Source organism: Oryzias melastigma, linkage group LG14 (genome assembly GCF_002922805.2).
Source record: "Oryzias melastigma strain HK-1 linkage group LG14, ASM292280v2, whole genome shotgun sequence".
Lineage (NCBI taxonomy): Eukaryota > Metazoa > Chordata > Actinopteri > Beloniformes > Adrianichthyidae > Oryzias > Oryzias melastigma.
In genome coordinates this window covers 27,366,064-27,389,141 of record NC_050525.1, presented here as the reverse complement: position 1 = coordinate 27,389,141, position 23,078 = coordinate 27,366,064, and the positions used below count along the sequence as shown (strand labels likewise).

The window sequence follows — 23,078 nt, the reverse complement described above, 5'->3', positions numbered from 1 at the left end:
CATCTACGTAATATAGCTAGGATCAGGAATATGTTATCTAAAAGTGACGCTGAAAAACTCATCCATGCATTTGTTACGTCTAGACTGGATTACTGTAACTCTTTACTGATAGCATGCCCGAAAAGTTCTTTAAAAAGTCTTCAGCTTGTCCAGAATGCAGCAGCACGATTGTTAGCAGGAACTAGTAGAAGAGAACACATCACTCCTGTGTTAGCTTCTCTCCACTGGCTACCAGTTGAATCCAGGATCAAGTTCAAAATCCTCCTGTTAACCTATAAGCTCTGAATGGTGTGGCCCCATCCTATATTAGAGATCTCATAGTTCCTTACCAACCAATCAGAACACTTCGTTCAGTAAAGACTGGTGGGGGGGGGTGCTCTGTTAAGTTCCATAGGGAATACTAATAAAGTTCTATACAAAGTGGATTCATGCCTGTTATTATATTTATAAAATAGAGTTAATATGAATGTCATATGAAATAATTGTATATATTTATCCACCACATCTTAAACATTTATAAATAGAATAAAATGAATCTTCAAAAAATAAATCAAATCTAACAGAGAAGGTTTAATGTTAGAGAGACTGGATTTGGTACCAATATGGAAGAATTCAGTTTGATAACTCTTTAATTTGAGTGAATTGGAAGTGAATCTGGACTGAATCTGAAGGATAGTTGGTGTCTAACTACACAGAGTCCGTTCACCTCACCTGTATGTGCTGCCTTCCGGGGCTTGGTGGCATTATAACTCATGACAGGTAAACTGGGCTGATAAGGTCTGAACTTTGACCATAAGTCAGTGGCAAAGGCGGAGTCTCTTGGAGCTTGAGAAGCAAGAGCGTCATTGTACACAGTGGATCCACATCATTGAAAGAAGCTAACCGGTCTCCAGCTGATGAGAAAACAGCAGCACTCTTCAGAACTCCCTGATCCTCAGGTTCTGGATGGTACGGTGGACATTTTTTCTTCTGAACAGTGGTGTCGTCGTTAGTCTGGCCTCTGGTTGGAGTACTGGCCGGGATTGAGAAGGTTAGAACTTCTCTGTGTGGAGTTTACAGGTTCTTCCCGAGGATGTGAGGGTTTTCTAAGCATACTTTCTCCAAAGAACATGTTTCATAAGTGGATTAGTGACTCTAAATTCCCCTTGGAAGTGTGGATGTGTGGCCCTGCCACAAACGCCGGCTACACCCAAGAGTGGCCAGGATAGGCTCTAGCAACCCTGCGACCCTGAAAGGGAAAGATGGACGGAGGAAATACGTTTTTCTACAGATTTTTATTCTCCTGTGAAAGTGTGAAGTGGCTTTTATAGTAGTTCCTTTACATTGAGGCCTTTCTCTGATTTACCTCCATCCATGTTTGTTTGTTTTTTAGCCTTCAAGCTGAACCTTTCCAGGAGTGAAAAGAAAACATCTCCTGGAGCTCAGAGTCTTTTTCTTTGGAACTTTACAGACACTAAAACTGTTTCTCCGTGATGGTGCTGTGGAAGATCCCCCCTGTTCTTCTCTGTATGTCCGTCCTGCTCCGCTCAGGTCAGTGTTTTGATTCTAACTTCTTTTTGGCGGTGGGGACAGTTGTGTGACAAACGTGTTTTTCTGAGCAGTGGAGATGGAGGTCCAGCTGGAGCCCATGAACGCCACGGTTCTGCTGGGCTCGGACATCCAGTTCTACGCCAGAGTGCAGGGAAGCTGGGACATCATGACCTGGCAAGCTAGAGGCTTTCAGGTTCTCACAATCCGGAAAAATGGGGAGGTCACATCAGAAAATGGGTTTTCAGCCGTGTTCTGCCAGGACACGGAGACCAGCTGCGTGCAGTTTACCATCTACAACATCAGCCGCGCAGACGCAGGACCGGTGTCTTGCATCGTTCAAGGAAGCTACGCTCCACAGACGGCGTATCTCAGCGTTCAAGGTCAGATACACAATTCCCCAGAGATCTGATGTTCATCCTAATCCATGTCATATTTATTGGAAAAAAACTGATAGCAGTTATGGGTAATTATTAGAGTCCGGAAACATGCAGCAGATCACCAGAGTAAGATTTCTTCACCTTCAATTTCTACATTTCTTTTCATTTCAACAAACAAAAGATCTTCCACGAGTTTTAATACCAATGCTGGACACTTGTGTAAAGCTTTTCTACCTGAAGACCCAAGGAGCTACAGTCACAGTCCAGAGCACACACTGCTGTGGCTCTGCTGCCAGAACATGCCGACCGGTAGGGTTCAGTGTCCTGCTCAAGGGCACATGGGTGGGCAAGGTGGGAATGGAACCTGCAAGCTTCCGATCAGAGGTCAACCACCGTACCTCTGCGCCACAGGCAAAATTTCACAACCCATGAACTCAGTACCACCCCACCTGTACACCTCTGACTTCTGTGATACTCTAGCTTCCTTTTTCACTTCAAAAATAGAAAACATCCATAAGGAACTTCAAGCAAATCCATCTCATTTCCCCAGGACCCCTCCCACTCATTCTCAACATTTACTTAACCATCAGTCAACCAAATTGCTAATTCAAAATTCTAAATCCTCAACCAGTCAACTTGACCCACTTCCTACTGGTTTTGGTCAAGGCTACTCTCCCCTCCCTGTCTTCTCTCATTACCAACATTATTCACTCATCCCTCACAACTAGAATTGTTCCCCCTCCTCTCAAAAAAGCTGTTACACCAATACTCAAGAAACCTGGATCAGATCCCTCCAACCTCAATAATTTCCGCCCCATTACTAATATTCCATTCATCTCCAAAATTCTTGAAAAAACTGTTGCTGCTCAACTTCATATGCATCTTTCTCGCAATAACTTATATGAACAATTCCAGTCTGGCTTCCGTCCCCTTCATAGCACAGAAACGGCCCTCCTTAAAATCTCCAACGACCTTCTCCTTGCTGCTGATACTGGCCTACTCTCCATCCTCCTTCTGCTCGACCTGTCCTCAGCCTTTGACACCATTTCTCACGCCATCCTCCTAGATAGACTAGCTGCCATAGGCATCACAAACATACCCCTCAACTGGTTCCACTCATACCTCTCAGGTCGCACCCAGTTTATTCAGCTGAAAACATTCACTTCCCACACAGCTCCTGTCACTGCAGGTGTGCCCCAGGGCTCTGTCCTGGGGCCCCTGCTATTTATCATCTATCTTCTACCCCTCGGCCAAATCCTCCTTAAACACAAGATTCACTTTTATTGTTATGCTGACGACACCCAGCTCTACATCTCCACCAAACCAGATTCCTCTCTTCCTCCCACTTCTCTCACTAACTGCCTTCTTGCAATAAAATCTTGGTGCACCTCAAACTTCCTAAAACTCAATAATGACAAAACTAAACTTCTCCTAATAGACACTAAATCCATCCTAAACAATATCCCAAACTTCTCCATTCCCTTTGAAAACTCCTGCATTTCCCCCTCCCCTCAGGTTAGGAGTCTGGGTGTCGTCTTCGACAGCACTCTCTCCTTCACCTGGTATCTAGTATCACCCGGTCAGGTTTTTCCACCTTCGCAGCATCCATCGTCTTCGGCCATCCCTCAGCCCTCATTCAACTGCTGTCCTGGTGCACAGCCTTGTCACCTCCCGCCTGGATTACTGCAACTCCCCTCTTTTTGGTCTACCTCAGAAAACCCTACGTAAACTACAATATGTTCAGAACTCAGCAGCCAGACTCATCACTCAAACGCCATCCATCCAACACATCACACCTGTTCTGCAGCAGCTTCATTGGCTACCCATCACACACCAGATTACATACAAAATACTCCTCCTGACCTTTAAGTCCATCCACAACCTTGCCCAACCCTAGCTCCATGACAGATCTCACCTGGTGGGGTCTCTGTGACCCTAAGAAAGGTGAGGATCAGCCCAGAACTACAGAGAGCCGGTCAATAACTGCGTAAACATGTCCAGGTCAGTCTTAAGTTTGATTGTTCTGATGATCCAGAGGAATCATGGGAGAAATTTGCGTCATCAGATGAGAATAAAACAGAACTTCCAACATGACAACGACCCGAAGCACACAGACAGGAGAACCAAGGAGTGGTTCTGTCAGAAGCAGATCCAGGTTCTGGAGTGGCCTAGCCAGTCTCCAGACCTCAGCCCAATAGAAAACCTTTGGAAGAGCTCAAACTCTGTTTCTCAGCAACAGTCCAGAGCGCTGACTGATCTAGAGAAGATCCGTGAGGAGGAGTGGGCCAGAATCCCTCCTGCAGCGTGTTTAAACCTGGAGAAAAACTACAGGACATGTTTGATCTGTTAACTGCAGCCAAAGGCTTCAGAACCAAATATTAACATTGATTTTCTCTGGAGATCCAGTACTGATTTGCAGCAGTAGCATCCAAATAAATCACCTTTAAAAAATCATACAAAATGATTCCCAGATGTTCTTCAGATTCTGCCTCTCACAGTGGAGATGCAGCTGAGAACATTTCAGACCCCTCCATGACTTTTAAGTAAGAGAACTTGTTGTGGATGATAGAAAGGAAGATGAGACTTCCTGGTTAAATAAAGGTTAGTAAAATAACAAATAAATAGAATTTCCTTCAAAGGAATTTACTAAACCAGAGAAATATTCAGCTTTGGTTTTGGAGATGGAGTCTTCATAATGGAGGATACGGCTAAAATCTACGTCCTTCTGAACAGTGAGAGCAGTTCTTCTGTTGGTCTGTCTCGCTGACGTCCTTTAGCTGAGTTTACTGAAGTTAAAGAAACATTAAATGAGACGGACCTGGATGTAACTGGAATAAGAATATCCAGAAGATTATGGAGAATCCTATGGGAATGGTATATGCAAAACTTTAGAGTATAAAGTATCTAAACAGTTAACATAAACCAACTGGTTCTGGCTAGATTTGACTGGAACTAAGCTGGTGTTACTTTAAGTCAGAGTGCTCACCCTTTATCACACACGCTTATGGTCTTACAGAGAACAGCTTTAAATATAGCAATAAGTCATAATCGAGAACCAATCCGACCCAATGTTAACCTCTAGAAGGTCCCTTATTCCATCAGAACTTTACAGACCAGAACAAAAGTGAAATATTGTTTTTTTCACAATTATCTTGAATCCAACAGGTACTTTAAATGAAACATTAAAACATTTTATTAAATACATCATAAAAGTATTTTACACAAACAATATGTAAAGACCCACTCCAAAGAAAACTCTTTGTAACATAAAATCTAGTGGGTGGAGCCACAGTCTCCCTGCTCCGCCCCTTTGTGACGGATCCACTCACAGACAAATATTTCCGTGTCTGACCTGCATCTGGATAAAACTGTACGACTGGTCAGCAACAACACTGATTGCTGTTTTTGTTGCACCACTAATGAGAATAAAAAAGCCGGCTCACTCCAGAAGCTCCGCCCACAACTTATTATTATGATTTATTTAAACGGGAGGGGACAAAAACCATTGTGACCATTTCAAATGGAACCAATGTCGTGTCCAGACGCCATCAAGCTAACAGACGGGGTCCCTGTCAAAGATAAAGATAAAAAATGTAATCAATCTGAACGTTTTTGACGCAGTTTTGGTGGATATTCTGTTTTATTGTGTCATAAAACTAAACCTGTGGTTTTGTCAGAGAGCGGCACTCTGCGCATCCTTGGAGGGAACCAAACCGTCAACCAGGTCCAGCAGGTCCGGTTTCAGTGCGTGGCGGCTGGCTGGTATCCCGCACCTTCAATCAGCTGGAGCGAGAATGGGCAGGCTGTGGATAGCAGTCTGTTCAACACCAGCAGCTCCATTTCTGGGGGGGTCTACAACTCCACCAGCATCCTGAGCTTCTCCGCATCCAGCAGCACCACCATCAAATGTTTGGCCTCCATTTCAACCCTCCAGGAGCCCCTGTCAGACGCCGTCTTCCTGACCGTTGGTGAGAACGTTTTCATGACGGGAAAAACCCCCCAGTTTATCCGCTCCCCTCCACATCAGGACTCATGTTTGTTTGTTTGTTTCTTTTGCTTCTTTGGTTTTCATGTTTTCAAGAAGTTATGGAATATCAAGGTTGAAAAAGACATTTTCCTCCTTTTTAACTGTAAAAATGATGCTGTTTTCTTTTCTGTGTAGCCCCCTCCCCACCACCATACCGTCAGTTTTATAGACAAGTTGGATCTAATCTAATGTAGAACTTTTTTACTTCTAATTATTTAAAACACAAATGATATTGGGATTCTTTATAAAAGGACATCAAATAAATGTTGAATGTTGCTGACAGGTACATGACTGTAGGTGTGTGGAACAGACCAATGGGGGGGGGGGGTCTTGTAGGGGACCAGGGACCAGCAGAAACCATGTTGGTGAATTTGTTCTCCAGCTGGAAGAAGTTCTAGCCTGAAGAGCAGAATGCTGAGGTTCTAGAACATAAATTGGTGTTTCTGGATTCTGCTGAGACATTAAAACTCTGCCTATTTTAATTTGAGACTAAAGACGAGACTGATGAGAATCAGACTGGAAACTGTGGAATACTTTGGAACTGCTTGACATGAAGAACAGCTTTAGGGCAAAAACTAAAAGTGGTTCCAGACTTGGACTATTTGTCCTGCTTGGGTGATCTCACTTTAAAGGTGGTCTTATAGAGGTTCTTTGACAGAGGGAATCATGATGAACACATTCACCTGAGTGTCATGAGGTCCTTTTTCCGCTTCAGCAGTGACACAAAAACCAAGTGCAGGGATTTCAAAACCACTGAATTTAACCAGAAGACGTAGAACAGGAATGGGTTTCTGACAGGAGCCGGCGCCGTCAGATGAACCTGAGAGAATCAGCAGCATCTCCTTTGCAGTTCCTCCTGACTGGACGGTGCTGGTCGCTGTGGTTGTGTCCTTTGGAAGTTGTGCTTTGCTGGTTTTGCTCATTGTTGGAATCGTTTTCTACAACAAACGGAGGAAAAGCAAACGTAAGTGTTCCTGCTCTGTTTTAAATGTTTCTATTACAGGAAACTGATTTCATTTTAAAGCTCATTTATATAAAAATAGAGACATATTTCACTCTATGGTAACAAGGTTTTCATGCTATTGTTTTAGAGCTGAACTACACAGATGAAATGAGGTAAGAGACTCTCAACCTTTGATGGTCAAACGTTTGTGATCTGATGGAAGTTTTGGATCCAGGAAGGTGAGGACGCAGAGCCACATAAGCAGCATAACTTCTCCTGAAAACAGGCGAGGACGAGACAACCCGTCGTTCCAGGTCCACACAGGTCAGACGGAGAGGAATCACACGTTTCTGTTCCACAGCACTGAGTAAAGCTCTGCAGTTCTGGACTGAGGTCTACCAGAACATCAGGAGGTCCGATGAACCTTTAACCTCTTTGGTTCTCTGGCTCGGAGTTGTGGGCGGGACCCTGCATTGATATCCCAGCATGCTTCTGTTTGCTCTTTCTCCTGTTAGCTTACAGCTTCTCCTAAGCTAACATTAGCATAACAAAACGGCAGGACTATCGGACATATCCAGCCAGATCGCAGCTCAGACGAGGACATTAAAGACGATGATGGATCTATTTGTGTGCAAGTGATGATTTAGAATTGGAACTGAGTCTGTGGCCCCGCCCACAAAAAACTCAATCTTCTTCCTCCTGCGTATTTTCATCTGATCCAGATCCATCAAAATCTGAATAAAGACCCAGAAGAACAGGTTTACTCTTAACTTCAACAATCTTTATTTATATAGAAAGTTTTCATGCAAATGGAAACACAAAGTGCTGCACAGCAAAATAATTAATATAGAGAAAAATTAGGCACAATAATATAAAATAAAAAAAAATCAAAGTTCTTGATCACATAAAAATAAAGTGTTTGTGTTTGTGGTGTTTTGTATTCATAGTTGGCTCTGTGAGTTTTTTGTTTATCAGTTATTGTTGTGTGCAGTTATGGCTAATATTCCTCATCTGTTTGCAGCTGAAAGTGGAGATGTTTCCACCAACCAGCACAGCAGCTCCAACGATGCTCAGGTCAGTTTGGGCTCCAGATTTTGACAAAGTTCGGTGCTTCCCACGACAGCTCAGCCTCGTTTCACACATAAAATGAAGCCCAGATTCAGACAATGTTGTGATCCAGTCCGATTTGCTCTTTTTTGGTTTCCAGGTGAAAGATTTGGTGAAACAGGCTCAATCCATGAAGCACAGACACGTCACCATCGTGTGATCAGTCGACAAACTCAACGCACAGCAACGTTTGTGTGGAGTTGATCAGAATGTAATCTGACAGCATTATTACATCTGGAGGATCTAATGATCAAACTGATTCTTTAATGTGAAATCTGCTTTTGTTTTTATGGTTTATTCTTCTTTATCTGACAGGATTTCTGTTTTGATCTTTTGTTTAAAAAAGTGAAAATAAATAGATTCCATTTAAAACATTACACGTTATTTCATGTATTGAGTGTCTGTTTGGATTTTGGGGTTAAATTGATGGAACGATTCTGTGTTTCTAAAGTCACATCTGAATGTTTTTTAACTTGTCACATGTTGGTTTTTTAGATGCTCTGAATAGATTCTTATTACAGACTCAGGTCCATTTGTCACAAAGACACAACAGAGAAAATACTTTTAAAAAATAAAATAAAAGGAAAATACAATAACAATACCATAATGTATCTGATGACTAAATAGATATGATGTGTATAAATGACCCCACGTTTAAAGTAAACATGCCTGGATAGCACAAAGGTTACTCTGAGTAACGCGTCGACCATTCCAGGATATCAGGCTAACACCACAAACAACCAATACTGCTTGGCGTTACCGTATTCATGAATAAATCACACAGAGAATTTGCTGACTTGTAAAAATAAATGTTTTTTTTTCTTAGAATAGGAAAATAAGGGAGTGGACAGGACGACAGGGTGGACACAATCCTAAAGGTCATTAAATTGTCTCATTTTGTAACGAGTCAAAACAAAAATATTTATAAGTCCTTTTCCCAAGTAGGGGTAAATTACCAGGTGAACAGACTGGCTTTATCCCTCCTATATACAGCAGAACACGAAAAATGAGCCGTTAATGTTGTATAGTGCACTCTGGGAATGAATGTCCACAGTGAAAGTCAAACAAATCACTGAAGAAAGAGAAGAAAAATGTTCTTTTAAAGAGAGGATGATTGATTATTTATTTCTAGTTTTCCTTTCAAACTTCTTCCTTTTCATCCCGTTGCCTGAAACGCAACATTTTTGTGAGAATGTTTTGTAAAACTTTAGTAAATTAGTCATCAGTGTAACATTTTATGTGGAAAAAACTGTTGATAAATTTAACAGTTTTGAGTCAGCAGCTCACACCACTGCACCATCTAGTGGTGGAAACCAGAATACATGTCAAACTTTGTTTAAAGACTGACTCTGACTAGACTTTTTTTGTATATCATATATTTACTGTCATACCATGTCAACAGTAGCTGTTGTAGTGTGTAACATTGTCAGCATGTTTCCATAAACAATGCAGAAGTCCTTCCTGTCATGACCCAGGTCCACCGTCATGGAGGCTCGATGACAGGTGGACATTTTTGTCCAATGTTGGCATTTATTGAGCACACTGTTGATCTTCACTTTGCAACATCATTCAGTTAGAAAGTAAGCTGTGTGCTGTTTCACTCATATATCTTGAATTTATGAAAAGTTTTTATATTCATTGATATTTTAATCTTGACAACTTCTAACTACACAAATAATATGATGAAAATGATCAAAGTGTAAATACTTACTCTGCAACCAGCCACTGTTTCAGTCTCCAATGAAGAAATATCAAAGACTGGTTGTAATTTCAGTGAAAACATTACCAGGTACCTTAAAGAGGCAGTTATCCCAAAATGACAGGGGGGACAGCAAATCTAGGGACATGTGCAAAATGTTCAATGAAAATAGAACATGCATGATTGTCGATCTAATAATGTGCTGTGACAAAAAAAATGTTTTAAAACTTTTTTGATTTATTGTCATTTAATCCCCTATCCCACACACTGAAGTTAGCAGAACAGTGTGTGGGACATACCAAAATCACACATCTACAGAAAAAAACTTGCATAAACTGAAGGAATTACAATTTAAGAGATAAACAATTTTACTCATATTTGTGAAAGTCTTTAAATCCTTGTTTTAAGAAGCTACAGTTTGATTAATCTGATGCACTTTCTTTTAAACTGGATGACCCTCGTGGCGACACCAAAAGCACTTTATAGTGATAATGACCCGTTTGTTATTGTTCTTTTATTCAATAAACTTTCATGAGATACATTAATATTTTAATACATTTATAAACAAACATTTCTGGTTTAAAACATTTATAGAAACATGTTTATAATCAAACATTATATTTTAAAACGTTAATCACAAAATATTTATAGTTTAATACAATTATATTTTAATACCTTTGTAGGAATACATTTATATTTTAATTCTAATACATTTGTAGTTTAATACATTTGTAGTTTAATGTGTTTAAATACATAAGAATGTCATGAACATGTTTATAACTAAACATTATATATGAATAAATAGAAATAGAATATAATAAATAGAAATAAGTGATGATTTTACTACAATAGTATTTCCATGTTTCCATCTCAGGATCGACTGAATTCTTACCGGAATCGTCAGATCCAATCTAACCGTCTGATCGCTGATCGGAGTTTCAGATCTTCTCTAATCCCGACATCGTGACGTGGATCGCGGAAACGGTCACGCTATTTGCCATCCCCTGGCGCGAGGAGGAGGGCTCGCGCGCGGTGGACCGGCGGCTCCGTTAGGGCCTCCTCCTCCTCCTCCTCCTCTCCGTCATGGCTCCGTCCGCGCGCAGGCTGGGGCTGTGGGGGCCGCCGACCTCCACGCTGGATTGGTGCGAGGAGAACTACGAGGTGACTTTCTACGTGGCGGAGTTCTGTGAGTACCGCCTCTTAGCGGGAGGGGGCCGTCTCCGGGGTGGGGGGACCGGGGAGCCCTCACGGTTTCCCGGCGCTCCGCTCCGGACACCGGCTAACGGGTTAGCTAGCTACAGAGCGCGAGCGCAGAGAGACGGTGGGTGGGGTGGGGGTGGGGGGGGTTCCGTCCTCCAGCTCCCCCCGACCCAAGCACCCCCACATACGAGCGCGCGGTCACGAGGACGACTCCAGCTGGGGAACAAAGACGTGTTTTTGCGGAGGCGCGTTCACGCGGCAGCTGTGTCCGCGTGAACGCAGGTGCGACAGACCGGCTCACCTTTTACCTGCATGCGGGGCATTCCACCGCACGTTCGTGGCGATAACAGCATACGCGCACGGCGGCGTGCACGTGCACATCCAGCTGCTCAGCAGACACGCACGGCCGGCGTGCACGTGCAGCTGTTTTCTCTTTAGTCAGACCCCTCCTTCCTCTGTTCATCCGGTCCGGTTCGGTGGTTCTGCTGTTGGACCTGGTGGTCCGCTCTGAGTGGTTCTGTGGTTCTTCTTCATTCTTATAGTGGGTCTTCATAGAGAGTTGTTCTGCTCCAGAACCGCTTTTGGGTCAGTGGTTCTGGTGTGGACGGGATCAGGTTTTCATGCTGAATGATTGTGGACCGGGTCTCCTGAACCACCTCTGTGCAGCGTTTGGCGGATGATTTGTAACCGGATCCAGGTAGAACCCGAACCCACACAGAACCAGAGGGTAAACCAGCTGGACTCACAGCAGCAGAACTTTTATGAAAAGTGTTGATTTGATCCAAACCTGAAGCCGCGATGCTGTCATGTGATGCTAACCAGGTGATCCGCGGTGTGCCGTGACAGATGTCAGGTGTGCCGTGACAGATGTCAGGTGTGCCGTGACAGACGTCAGGTGTGCCGTGACAGATGTCAGGTGGGCCGTGACAGATGTCAGGTGTGCCGTGACAGACGTCAGGTGTGCCGTGACAGACGTCAGGTGTGCCCAGCTACACACATATGATCCGTACGATAATGGATAATCCGTGCAGCCCTAGCAGCTTCCCGCAGGATTCGGTCTCAAAGAATAAAAAAGAGAATCAATAATGAATCTCAGGGATGAGTCTGTCCAGCAGCAGCACTGCTTCACTACATTTCCCATGATGCATTGCCCTATCGTCTTTTCCTGCTGTCATGAATCACAACAAACACAAACTTCTGTTCTACCAGTTTGTTAATGTTTTGATGAAATCAGGAAACGGTTTAGTTCTTCAAGAACAAATGAATTCCAGTCCGATTCCAGAGTTTGATCCGAGTTCTTCAGAACAGAACCTTGTGAGTTCTGATCATGACTGAAGGACACTGTAGTCAACCTTGACGTTAAGTTTAACAGCATTAATGAGACATTTAAGCCAAACTGAAACAATTTATTCAACAAAAACAAATAAATCATTTTTTGTTAAAGTGGCATTTTTGATTAAAACCAAAGAAAAACTAATAAAACTTCCATGTGTTCATATTTCTGTGTAGTTACATTCAAATGTAATAACATGTTGGTCTGTCCACAGATCAGAAGGTCTTTGTTCTCTGCAGAGTTCAGATGTTTTTCCCCGTCTCTGATCATAAAGCAGTACTCTCATGTTCAGGATTCAGTTTTCAGCTCAGCTCTGATCTGGATTCATGATCCAGTGACTTCCTGGATCCTTTCACAGCTGTAATGTCTGTTAACTGGATCCAGATGTTTTCATGGTTACATCTGCTCACATCTGGACCTACCAGACTCACTGTCTGCTCTCTGTCTTCCTGTCTCCAAACAGGGAACACTGTCAGCAACCTGATCATGATCCTTCCTCCTCTATTTGGCGCCCTGCAGACGTTTCGGAGCGGCCTGGAGTTCCGGTACATCTTCTCGTTCCTGGGTCTAGCAGGTTGGTGTCTGCAGTTTGGTTTGAGCCGGTTGGTTGGACCGGAGCTCACCTGTCCTCTGCCTCCTGTCAGCTGTAGGTGTGGGTTCCTGGTGCTTCCACATGACGCTGCTGTACGAGATGCAGGTGAGCCCACACGCGTGAGCACGACCACGCCTGATGTTGACTGCATTTTAAGCCGTGTTTTCTCTGAACGCTGCAGTTGCTGGACGAGCTGCCGATGATTTACAGCACCTGTGTGTTTGTCTACTGTCTGTAAGTGATGGAACGCTTTGACTCCCTGAGAGTAGATCCACCGTGGACTCAACATCTGAGACTTGTGTTTTAGATACGAGTGCTTCAAGCAAGAGAAGACTGTGGGGTTCTTTCCCATCGCATTGCTGTTCATCTTCAGCATGTCCGTCACCCTGGTGAGTTTTCTGTAGTCCTGGATCAGAAAGCAGAGAGCTGCTGTAGAACAGGCTCTATGCGTGTGCACGTGTGTGCGTTCTCATTTATGTCTTGTTGCAGGTGTACCTGCAGTGGAAAGAGCCCGTGTTTCACCAGGTGAGGGCGCCATTGGCTTATGCTGCTCTGTTTGCTGTCAGGTCGGTGACTCAGGCCTCCTATACCAGGATTGAACATTCAGCTGGAAACTGCAACAGGGTTGAACTCAGGTTCAGGTTCACTCAGGTTCAGGTTCACGTGGTCAACAAAACCTAAGACCTGCAATCAGACTGTGATGATGGGTATCGTTAAGATTTTACCGGTACTCTTATCACGACTCTTACAATACTCGTGTTGATACTCTTGTCAATAGTCGCATGATACTCTTATCAATTCTCTTACCGATAGTCTTATCAGTACTGTTACCAATACTCCTATCAATACCCTCTCCGATAGTCTTATCAATACTCGAACGTGACTCATCAATACTCTTACGATACTCTTATCAATAGTCTTACCAATAGTCTTATCAATACTCGAACGTGACTCATCAATACTCTTACGATACTCTTATTGAAAAAAGAAAAAAACCTTGAAGACGCCGTCAGCCTTGTCCTCCTGTCGCCTGGGCTTCGGCCTCACGACCAGCCAGGAAGTGTTAGCATGTTGTTTGGACAGGAAGTGTTAGCATGTTGTTTGGACAGGAAGTGTTAGCGCGATGTTTGGACAGGAAGTGTTAGCGTGGAGTTTGGACAGGAAGTGCTGGATCTGGTTTTAGTACCACATTCCTAGTAATGACCTTTAAATTTGGAAGAACACCTTTTATTTTGTTGCCTCAGACAAAAATATCTCCAACTGAAACCATGAAAAAGCAGCAACCAAAGAAAAGAAGTGACTTTTAAAGAGCTTTACAGAACATGCCAGGATCCTGAACACTCGAGAATCTTTTAGCATTGAAATCATTTTTCAAACAAAAAATTTGTTTAACAGGTTTTAAATTAAATTACTTGAAAATAAGAATACAGACTGAAGACACTTATCTAAAAGGAAGAGTTTAAATCTGGACGTGAACATCGTCAGAGTGGACGTCTGTCTATCAAAAAGAAAACATAAGAACCAAGAAACCAAAGGAAATCATTCCATGTGGACCATGTTCTACTCAATACTGTTTGCTGCTGATTACCTGGACCAGGTGTGTTCATTCAGTCAGAATGTGGAGACATCTGACTGAGCTAATCAGCAGCTAGCAGGGATTGAAGAACAAAGGCAGGGTGGTAGCTCTCGAGTAAGTAAGTAAGTAAGTAATATTTATTTATATAGCACTTTTCTCAGACATAAGTCACAAAGTGCTTTACAGAGCAGGAGATAAAAAGACAGAGCAGATATGTTAAAAAGACACATAGAATACAAGACACATAAAAGTACATAAAATGATAAATTACAGTTACGAAGAGAGACCCAATCAATAGAACTGAAAAGCTTGATCATAAAAATGGGTTTTAAGTTGGTTTTAAAAACATCAATAGAATCCAGTGAACGTAAAAATTGAGGGAGTTCATTCCATAGTCTGGGTGCCACTGCTTTAAAAGACCGATCTCCTCTGGTTTTAAGACGTGTCCGGGGAACCATCAGAAAGTTCTGCCCGGAGGATCTCAGCCTTTGGGAGGGGGTATAGGGCTGGATGAGGTCTGCAATGTAAGGTGGGGCTTGTCCATGAAGGGCTCTGAAGGTCAGGACTAAGATTTTAAAATGAATTCTAAAAGGGACCGGGAGCCAGTGAAGAGACTTTAAAATGGGAGTGATGTGTGTTCTTCTGTTTGAGTAGCTCTCGAGGACCGGGAATGGACAGTCCTGGTCCAGAGAAAAACCTGGTCCAGAGACAATCCTGGTCCAGAGACAGTCCTGGCCTAGTGACAGTCCTGCTCCAGAGGCAGTCCTGGTAGAGAGACAGTCCTGGTCCAGAGATAGTCCTGGTCCAGACACAGTCCTGGTCCAGAGACAATCCTGGTCCAGAGATAGTCCTGGTCCAGAGACAGACCTGGTCTAGAGACAGACCTGGTCTAGAGACAGTCCTGGTCAAGAGATAGTCCTGGTCCAGAGACAATCCTGGTCGAGAGATAGTCCTGGTCCAGAGACAGACCTGGTCTAGAGACAGACCTGGTCTAGAGACAGTCCTGGTCCAGAGACAGTCCTGGTCCAGAGATAGTCCTGGTCCAGAGACAGTCCTGGCCTAGTGACAGTCCTGCTCCAGAGGCAGTCCTGGTAGAGAGACAGTCCTGGTCCAGAGATAGTCCTGGTCCAGAGACAGACCTGGTCTAGAGACAGTCCCGGTCCAGGGACAGTCCTCTTCTAGAGACAGTCCTGCTCCAGAGGCAGTCCTGGTAGAGAGATAGTCCTGGTCCAGAGGCAGTCCTGGTCCAGAGACAGTCCTGGTTCAGAGACAATCCTGGTCTAGAGACAATCCTGCTCCAGAGGCAGTTCTGGTAGAGAGACAGTCCTGGTCCAGAGGCAGTCCTGGTCCAGAGACAGTCCTGGTCCAGAGACACTCCTGGTCCAGAGGCAGTCCTGGTCCAGAGACAGTCCTGCTGAAGGACCAGTTCCAGTTGTTCTCTGGGAGTTTTCCTCTGAGCTTCTCCTCTCTGCAGGTCATGTATGGAGTTCTGGTGGCTTGTCTGGTGATGCGGTCGATCTTCATTGTCACATGGTAAGTTTGACTGCAGCTCCATCACATCTGTGGACCTCCAGGCCACAGCCTGACCTCCCTGTCTGTTTTCAGGGTGTACCCGTGGCTGAGGCCATTGTGTTATGCATCTTTAGCTATCTTCTTGCTGGGCTTTCTGCTGTGGAACATCGACAACATCTTCTGTGAGCAGCTGAGGTGAGCAGCAGTTCTTCTGCTGAAGGTCACTCAAACAAAATCAGGAGCGAGATGAAATGAGAGCAGCATCCTCTGAACATCAGTCAACCATTTTCAGGATGTTTTTGATGTCAGCATGTTTACTGTCCAGTCAATGATGTTTGGTCTGAATGTCAGAGCCAGCAGACGAGTTCTGCCTGCCGGGGTGGGAGTCTTGACACAGTTCCACGCCTGGTGGCACATCTTCACGGGTCTGGGCTCCTACCTGCACATTCTTCTCAGGTATTTGTCCATGGCTGTGAAGACATTTGTTTGTGACTGTGGATGTAAAGACTGTTGTTCTCACAGCCTGCAGATCAGATCAACCTACCTCAAGTACAGAGCAAAGGTGAAGGTGAGTGCTGCTTCTTCGTCCACATTCAGTCCTGAGACCTCCAGGTTTTCTAATGCTTCCCTTTGCTCAGTTTCTTTGTGGGGTCTGGCCCACGCTGCACATCGAACCGCAGAGGACCAGCTGATGTCGGGCTCACACGTGGCTGCTGCCAGAGCTGCCCTGACCCCTGACCCTGCAGGGGCAGGTGACCCTGAGGAGGCCCCTCCAGGACTGTGAGGACTGCTCAGAAGTTATAACTGGAAGGCCTTTTTGTTGGCTGTAATTGATGACACAAATTAAGGGATGTGTGTGAATAAGGAAGCTGCTGCAGCTAGACTGATCAGCTAATGCTAATTTATGTATTTATGTTTTGGAAGAATGATTGAGGAGCTGACATGAAGGAAGATGAACATTTAAAATGTACTCAAATGTTTTTATTATTTATGGGGAAAATGGAAAAACAAACTCAGAGATTTCCTTTTTGGAACTTGAACTGAATATCAAAAGTGTTGCTCAGAGTTGGAAGTTTTTAAAAGTCCAGTTTCTGGTTTGAAGATGACTGAATTAAAAACAAATCAATGTTTGGATTAACTCCAGGGCTGGGAAACTCCAGGGGCCTATTTCCAGAAGCAGGTTCAACAAATTTAGAGTTCAAACCTGAACTCAGAGTCCACAGAATCAAAATTGGCAAACTTAGTTTTCGGTTTCAGAACAAAAAGTTTGATTCAATCAACTTGAAGTTGTTAGAACCAGAATCAGGTGAGAGTGTCATGACCATCAAAAGCCCTGATCAATGGAGCAAAGACAGCACGATTCACCATGGCAACGGGAACAAACACCTTTAGGTCTTCACACTAAAGGGGACAGAAACTGATGTGTTTCTGCAAGCATATGGGACTACGAGCACAGTTTCATCAAGAAGATCAACATCTGCAGCGGTAAAACTGAGAGGAAATATCTGGAGAGTTAATGCGAACGTCTACATTTGAATCATTTCAATTTAGGAGAAGAACTAAATCATGTCAGGAAGGTCACTTTTTAAGTCAGGAATGGTTTTGATCTGTCAATAATTTAACCAGGAATCTCCGAAATTGCATGAATGACCGAAAACTCAGAGTTTTCCTGAATTTGGAGTTCACAAACTCAGAGTTTAAACAAAAACTTCCTTCTAAAAATGGGCTCCTAGCCTCGAGTTCACCAACCAACCTGCTGTTCCAGCTCCTAATAGGCTGAACACACCTGATCCAGGTAATCAGCAGCGGATAATGCTGGGATCTGGGAAACCAGCAGGAGGCCGGCCCTCGAGGCCTGGAGTTTGACCCCCTGATGTATTCATTACACACAGTTTTATTTGTCAAGCATTTTTGTTTGTCTTTAAGTCAGAAAACAGACGAAAGTGCTTGTTTTCCTGTGTAAATCTACCATTTCCTGTCCAGTGTTCCGTTCATGTTGATGCTCGTGTTTCCAGCTCAAAACTGCTCCTCTAAAGTTCTGGTTTGGAGCTTTCTTTTGCAGTTTTGACAGCATTTAATGTCAATGTCCTTTTTCACTGTTCTTTCAGGTTTGATTTCATACTTTTTTATCATTACCTCTTATTTGAAAGGACCAAGAAGGTCTTTCAGAGGCCAAACATGTTCAGAACCATCCTCCTCTCTGTGACTATAGTGCTGCAGCGCCTCATCCCAGTCAGACTGAAGCTACTATTGACTGAATAACTTCATCATTTGTTTCAGGTCCTTTTTTGTAATTAAGTTTATCATCAACAGTTTCTGTCAAGTCCAGAAACAAACATCAACTCTTCTATTCAGTTTAAGTTTCAATCCTCTGAATGAAGACCAAACAGAAACTGAAGATTATAATCATCACTGATAGAAACGGATTTACAGAAAACTGTATAAAGACACAGAAAACGTAACTAAGCCTCTGCAGAGCGTCATGATAAGGCCAGTGTTAGTTCAGAGAAACATGGAGGTTCAAACATGACCACAAACGTATTTTATACTGAAGCACAAAACAGTTTTAGTCAACACAGCCATCAAATTATGGGAGAGGGACGAAAGAGAACATTGTTTTCAAATCCAGGTTTTCTCAAGAGTTTTGGGTCTGTATACTTCATGAAAACAAGAAAAAAACTTTGGGCAGTGTTTGTGAAATAAATGATGATGTCACTACTTCACGTTGACTTGTTTTCATTCAAAACGTCATGGAGTTAAGCTGTGTGGACCAGAAAGACGGACTTCTTTCCCAGTTTTGCTATTTCTTTAATCTGATCTGATCCAACAGCTGATCCCTGCAGGGACTTTCTGTTTCCAGTTTAATAAAAATCTCTCTGCTCTATGAAGGGCGAAGATCCTAAGCTATTGGCAGTTTCACAGGCTTCAGACGAATGTTTGTATCTTTAAGACATTTTCAGCTTCAGAGTTAAATGAACCATTGAAAGAGTCACAACCCTTTAGGCTCACAGATGTGCAGAGTTTATCTCTCTAGCTTCAAATATCTTCTCACAACTGAAAGTTACGATAAAGAATCAGCTGCTGCCATGGAAACCCATTCCATGAAGATCTCTGCATACAGTACCCGGCTGATCTGAAGGTCAATGAAGGTTGGAGCTCTGACTGCAGAAGGTCTATGACCTCTTTGACCTTCAGCATCACTGACCCCTCTCCATCAATTTATGTGGTCGACCACTTGGTGTCGGAGTTGCTGTTGATCTCAAACTCTTCCATGTTGTTCTGATAGAGCTGACTGGAATATTGAGGACCTTTCTCCCCTGGATTTGTTGTACAGGTGTCATCCTAAGACGGTTCAACACTGGAATTCACTGAGAGAGGAACATTCTTTCACTGATGTTTGTGAAAACAGATGACAGAGGGATGATTTATACACCTGTGGACAGGTGATTAGGACACCTGATTCTGATCATTGGGATGGGGGAGCCAATATCAATGTCATCTGTTCAGTGATGTTTACTAATGTTGTTTTTAATAACCTGGGCAAGGCTCTAAAAACTGGAAGTAAAAGTTTAAAGCCAACTAAAGGAAACTGTGAGCCGTTATAAAGAGGACTGGATTTTCTCCTGTTGAAACCTTTTGAACGAGTTTCAGATGCTTTGAAGAGTTTTTATTAAAACTGGTACGAAGATAATTACAATAACCCAAATGATAATAAATGTGGCTAAATATACTAATGAGTCCAAGATTTTCCCAAAAGGAATCATATATAAAAGGAATCAAATAAGACCCAGAACTGAACCCTGGGGAGCGCCACAAGATGTGTTTTTCATTTCAGAGGTTAATGAATCTACAACAGTATTTAAAGTTCTTCCATTGAGGTACAAGACAAACCAACCTAGAACCGACCCAGACAGACCATAATCATCATGAAGGCGTGCAACCATGATGTGATGAACAGTTCCAAATGCAGAAGCAGAAGACCGTGAATCCGCCCCCATGAGCACATCATTAGAGATCTATTCTTCTGGCTGGGCTGGAGCCTGCACTCCCCATGCTCCTGTGCCCCCCTGCTCTCTTGGGGGCCCCTGTCACAGTCCTGATGGCCCCCATCTGGGTGGTCGACAGGATTGCCTGGCGGGGGATTTCCTCTGTCTGCTATACCGGGTGGGTGTCGGGGGGTCCTGGCTCCCTCTTTTTACATCCCATCATCCATCTCAGTAGAACAGAAAACTCACCTGAGCACAGGTGTGAGCTCACCTTTACACTGAGTATGTGTGACAGAATGAACGACTTCACATGTCATGTAGTTATATTGTTTACATGTTTGTGTGTGAAGATTTCTGAAGACAACAGGTATGTTTGTAACATTTTTGGGGATAGGCCCCGCCCCTTTTAGGCTGGCATTTACAACTGACAGTATTGATGATAAACCTGTTGCTTTATGATTCTATGATTTTATGATTACCCCTTTCTGCTGCACCCCCCCCATCCCCCTCTCTTCTTCTTTTCCTTCCAGTCTAATAAAAATGAATGAATGAATGAATGAATGAAGGAAATACACATTTAGAACATATAAATAAAGTTTAGCCTGAATTACAGAAGGGGTTTGTACAAATATACACCTGGTGTGTCAGGTCAGGTCGTCAGCCTGCCACAGGTAAAATGTAACCTCGAGCAACCTGCCTCATAATCCTGGAGCTAAACAATCGAGTCCAGGCACTCACCAATCCGTACTGAACCAGTGTGGTGACTCATGGTTCAATCCTACAAATGATGAAACAAGTGAACAAGCATCGGCTCTCAGTCCCCGGCAGCCGAAAAGCAGAGAGTGCTAAGAATCCCCGGGCCACCAAAGACTACATCTATGTATGTACTTACAGTGTCAGAACACTGAAAGACCAGGGGAAAGAGGAGGAATTGGAACATGAGTTAAATCCAGTAGGATTGAAATAGGAAATCATTGAATTATCGGAGACAAGGAAAAACGGAGAACATCTAGAGCAGTTACAAAGTGGACATGTGCTATGCACAACAGAAGGAGAAGAGTCGTTGGTGGAGTCGGCTTCTTGGTCAACAAGAATATAAAGAACAAAGTCATCCAACACGTGGCTGAGAGCAATAGAGTAATATCACTTACACTGGAAATAAACAACCAATATAAACTGCAATGATTCAAGTGTGTGCACCAACAACTAGTCACGATGATGAGGAGATCGAGGAGCTATATGAGGATTTAGCCAACAGCATGGAAAAGAACAAAAGTTATTTCAAGATCATCATGGGTGACTTCAGTGCTAAGATTGGGCAACACCATCAGAGCGAAGGAGCATCTGTTGGACAGTTCGGCCTTTGAGAACCAAATGAAAGAGGAACAAGACTTCAGCACTTTGTAATATCCAAGGACTTGAAGATAGCAAATACATACAACAAGAAACAGAAGAGCAGAAAACGGACCTGGAAGAGCCCAAATGGGTCAACAAAAAATAAGATTGATCACATGTTGACAAACAAGAATATCATACAGAATGTCGATGCCATTGAGAGACTGAATGTTGGGAGTGGCCACAGACTGGTTAGAGGTACTATCAAATTGAACAGTGAACTTGGAAGAAGTAGATAGATGAAATCATCCATCCCCATTATCAACATTTAAGTCCTAATGCAGAAGGAAGAAGAATTCCAACTTTTTGAAACACTATCAAGCGAAAACGCAGAGGAAATGGTGAAGAAAATTGTCCAAACCATCCAGAAATGTGTTTTGGAAACAGCTGGAAGGAAGACTGACAACAGAGGAGGAAAACTAAACCACAAACAAAGAACTAATGAAGATAAGAAGGGTGATGGCAAATAAAGACCAAAGTCCATAAGACAAAACGGACTACAGAGAGTTGTGTAAGACTGTACGGAAACAAATGAGGGAAGATCTTAGAGAAAATAACACCTTGAAAGTGGAAAAAGCATTAAAAAGTGGAAGAAGTCTGAAGGAAACCTCTATCAACAGGAAAGGCTGCAGAGTTTTAATACCAGCCTTGAAGGAAGAAGATGGAACCATTATCACTAACATTAGTCACTTTGGTCATAACTGATTTTGTATATGGTGTCTTGAGTGTTAAGCAAAAAAAGAAAAACAAACATAACAAGAGCCATAAATCTGAAGAATTACACAGATTAATACATGGGTTTCTGTGAACATAATTGGTTGTGGTTGAAAAAGAAGATCATGGACGCCGACATCGTACCAACAATGACATACGGAGCAGAGACGTGGTCTATCACAAGACGTCAAAGAGAAGAGTTGGCTGTTGCCCAGAGAAGCACGGAAAGATCAATGCTCAATTTAACATAGACAAAATCCATAATTAAACAATACGATCAAAAACTAAAGTGAAAGACGTGATCAGCACAGAAGAAGAGGCAAAAAGTAGGTGGGCGGGGCATCTTGCTAGAATGGATACCAAAAAGTGGGCCAGGAAAGTAGTGGACTGGGCTCTAAGGGCTGGGAAAGAGCAAGGGGAAAACCAAAGCAGTAATGGAGAGACGACATCAAGAAGGAAGCTGGAAGGGCCTGGAGGCGTGTGGCGCAAGACCGCCAAAAATGGAGAAGTTTGTGGCGGCTACAAGCCAGCAGTGGCGTCACAGACTGAAATGATGATGATGTGTCAGAAGATCTGTAACCTCCTGTAATAACAGTAACATCTGTCCCAAACAAGAGGCCTTCAGCTCTGATCTGTCTGCTCAGCAGCTGGACAGAAAAAAAAGCTCAATGTGAGGCGACGGGATAAGAGGAGTTATCAATACGGATGTTAAAATCAGCCTCTATCAGGCAGCTCCATGAGGTGTAGAATCAGGGTCCTTTCCCAGGAGTGGGTCCATAGGCGAGACCCTTCACGCTACTGCCTACATATGTAGCCACAAGGGGGGGGGGGGCTCTGGATCTGTCTGTGCTGATCCACAGCCCCGATATAACACAAGGTTGTGTCAGGAACGGCATCCGGCGCAAAACTCTGCCTAATATCTGTTAAAACCACAACGCTTAAGGTCAACACAACTACACCTGAGGCCACTTTGTCAAAGTCTATACTGCTTCGAGAGGAAGTGTGTGTCTGTGTTTGTTTGTTTCTCTCTCTGTGTGTCTATGTTTCCTTTGTGTGTTTCTGAGTGCTTTTGAGTGTGTGTGTTGGG

General features: G+C 43.4%; 2 protein-coding genes and 1 long non-coding RNA gene across 8 annotated transcripts; 2 read left to right on the top strand and 1 right to left on the bottom strand.

The window, feature by feature from the left end:
* The first annotated feature begins 716 nt into the window (after positions 1 to 716).
* igsf5a (immunoglobulin superfamily, member 5a) lies at positions 717 to 8,710 on the top strand. 5 transcript variants are annotated; one of them, XM_036215195.1, is made up of 9 exons: positions 717 to 948; positions 1,451 to 1,530; positions 1,602 to 1,910; positions 5,585 to 5,875; positions 6,785 to 6,898; positions 7,026 to 7,050; positions 7,101 to 7,201; positions 7,899 to 7,951; positions 8,085 to 8,710. In XM_036215195.1, exons 2-9 carry the CDS (start codon positions 1,473 to 1,475, stop codon positions 8,142 to 8,144), a joined length of 1,011 nt encoding a protein of 336 aa, XP_036071088.1. In that variant the 5' UTR covers positions 717 to 948; positions 1,451 to 1,472; the 3' UTR covers positions 8,145 to 8,710. The 5 variants fall into 5 exon arrangements, with proteins under 5 accessions (XP_036071088.1, XP_036071086.1, XP_024120111.1 ...); XM_036215193.1 differs by having other exon boundaries at positions 719 to 948; positions 1,373 to 1,530; XM_024264343.2 differs by having other exon boundaries at positions 729 to 948; positions 1,373 to 1,530; positions 7,113 to 7,201.
* On the bottom strand, positions 5,083 to 10,715 carry LOC112141367. Its single transcript, XR_002918370.2, has 2 exons — positions 10,576 to 10,715; positions 5,083 to 6,872 (listed from the first exon to the last, which is right to left on the bottom strand). It is a non-coding gene; the product is annotated as an uncharacterized LOC112141367 (long non-coding RNA).
* Positions 10,716 to 10,728: 13 nt separating this feature from the next.
* acer3 (alkaline ceramidase 3) lies at positions 10,729 to 18,619 on the top strand. Of its 2 annotated transcripts, none has more exons than XM_024264415.2 (11): positions 10,729 to 10,844; positions 12,680 to 12,790; positions 12,861 to 12,913; positions 12,990 to 13,042; positions 13,116 to 13,197; positions 13,298 to 13,333; positions 15,859 to 15,917; positions 15,990 to 16,091; positions 16,248 to 16,352; positions 16,419 to 16,464; positions 16,535 to 18,619. In XM_024264415.2, the coding sequence occupies exons 2-11, from the start codon at positions 12,703 to 12,705 to the stop codon at positions 16,586 to 16,588; spliced, it is 678 nt and encodes a 225-aa protein (XP_024120183.1). In that variant the 5' UTR covers positions 10,729 to 10,844; positions 12,680 to 12,702; the 3' UTR covers positions 16,589 to 18,619. The 2 variants fall into 2 exon arrangements, with proteins under 2 accessions (XP_024120183.1, XP_024120178.1); XM_024264410.2 differs by having other exon boundaries at positions 10,735 to 10,869.
* Positions 18,620 to 23,078: the final 4,459 nt, after the last annotated feature.

Bases quoted from the DNA above. Each gene is read 5' to 3' on its own strand.
- igsf5a (XM_036215195.1), top strand. From the start codon at position 1,473: ATGGTGCTGTGGAAGATCCCCCCTGTTCTTCTCTGTATGTCCGTCCTG. The intron at 5,876-6,784 runs GTGAGAACGTTT...TCTCCTTTGCAG, and splicing joins CGCCGTCTTCCTGACCGTTG to TTCCTCCTGACTGGACGGTG. The intron at 6,899-7,025 runs GTAAGTGTTCCT...CTATTGTTTTAG, and splicing joins CAAACGGAGGAAAAGCAAAC to AGCTGAACTACACAGATGAA.
- acer3 (XM_024264410.2), top strand. From the start codon at position 10,767: ATGGCTCCGTCCGCGCGCAGGCTGGGGCTGTGGGGGCCGCCGACCTCC. The intron at 10,870-12,679 runs GTGAGTACCGCC...GTCTCCAAACAG, and splicing joins TTTCTACGTGGCGGAGTTCT to GGAACACTGTCAGCAACCTG. The intron at 15,918-15,989 runs GTAAGTTTGACT...GTCTGTTTTCAG, and splicing joins TCGATCTTCATTGTCACATG to GGTGTACCCGTGGCTGAGGC.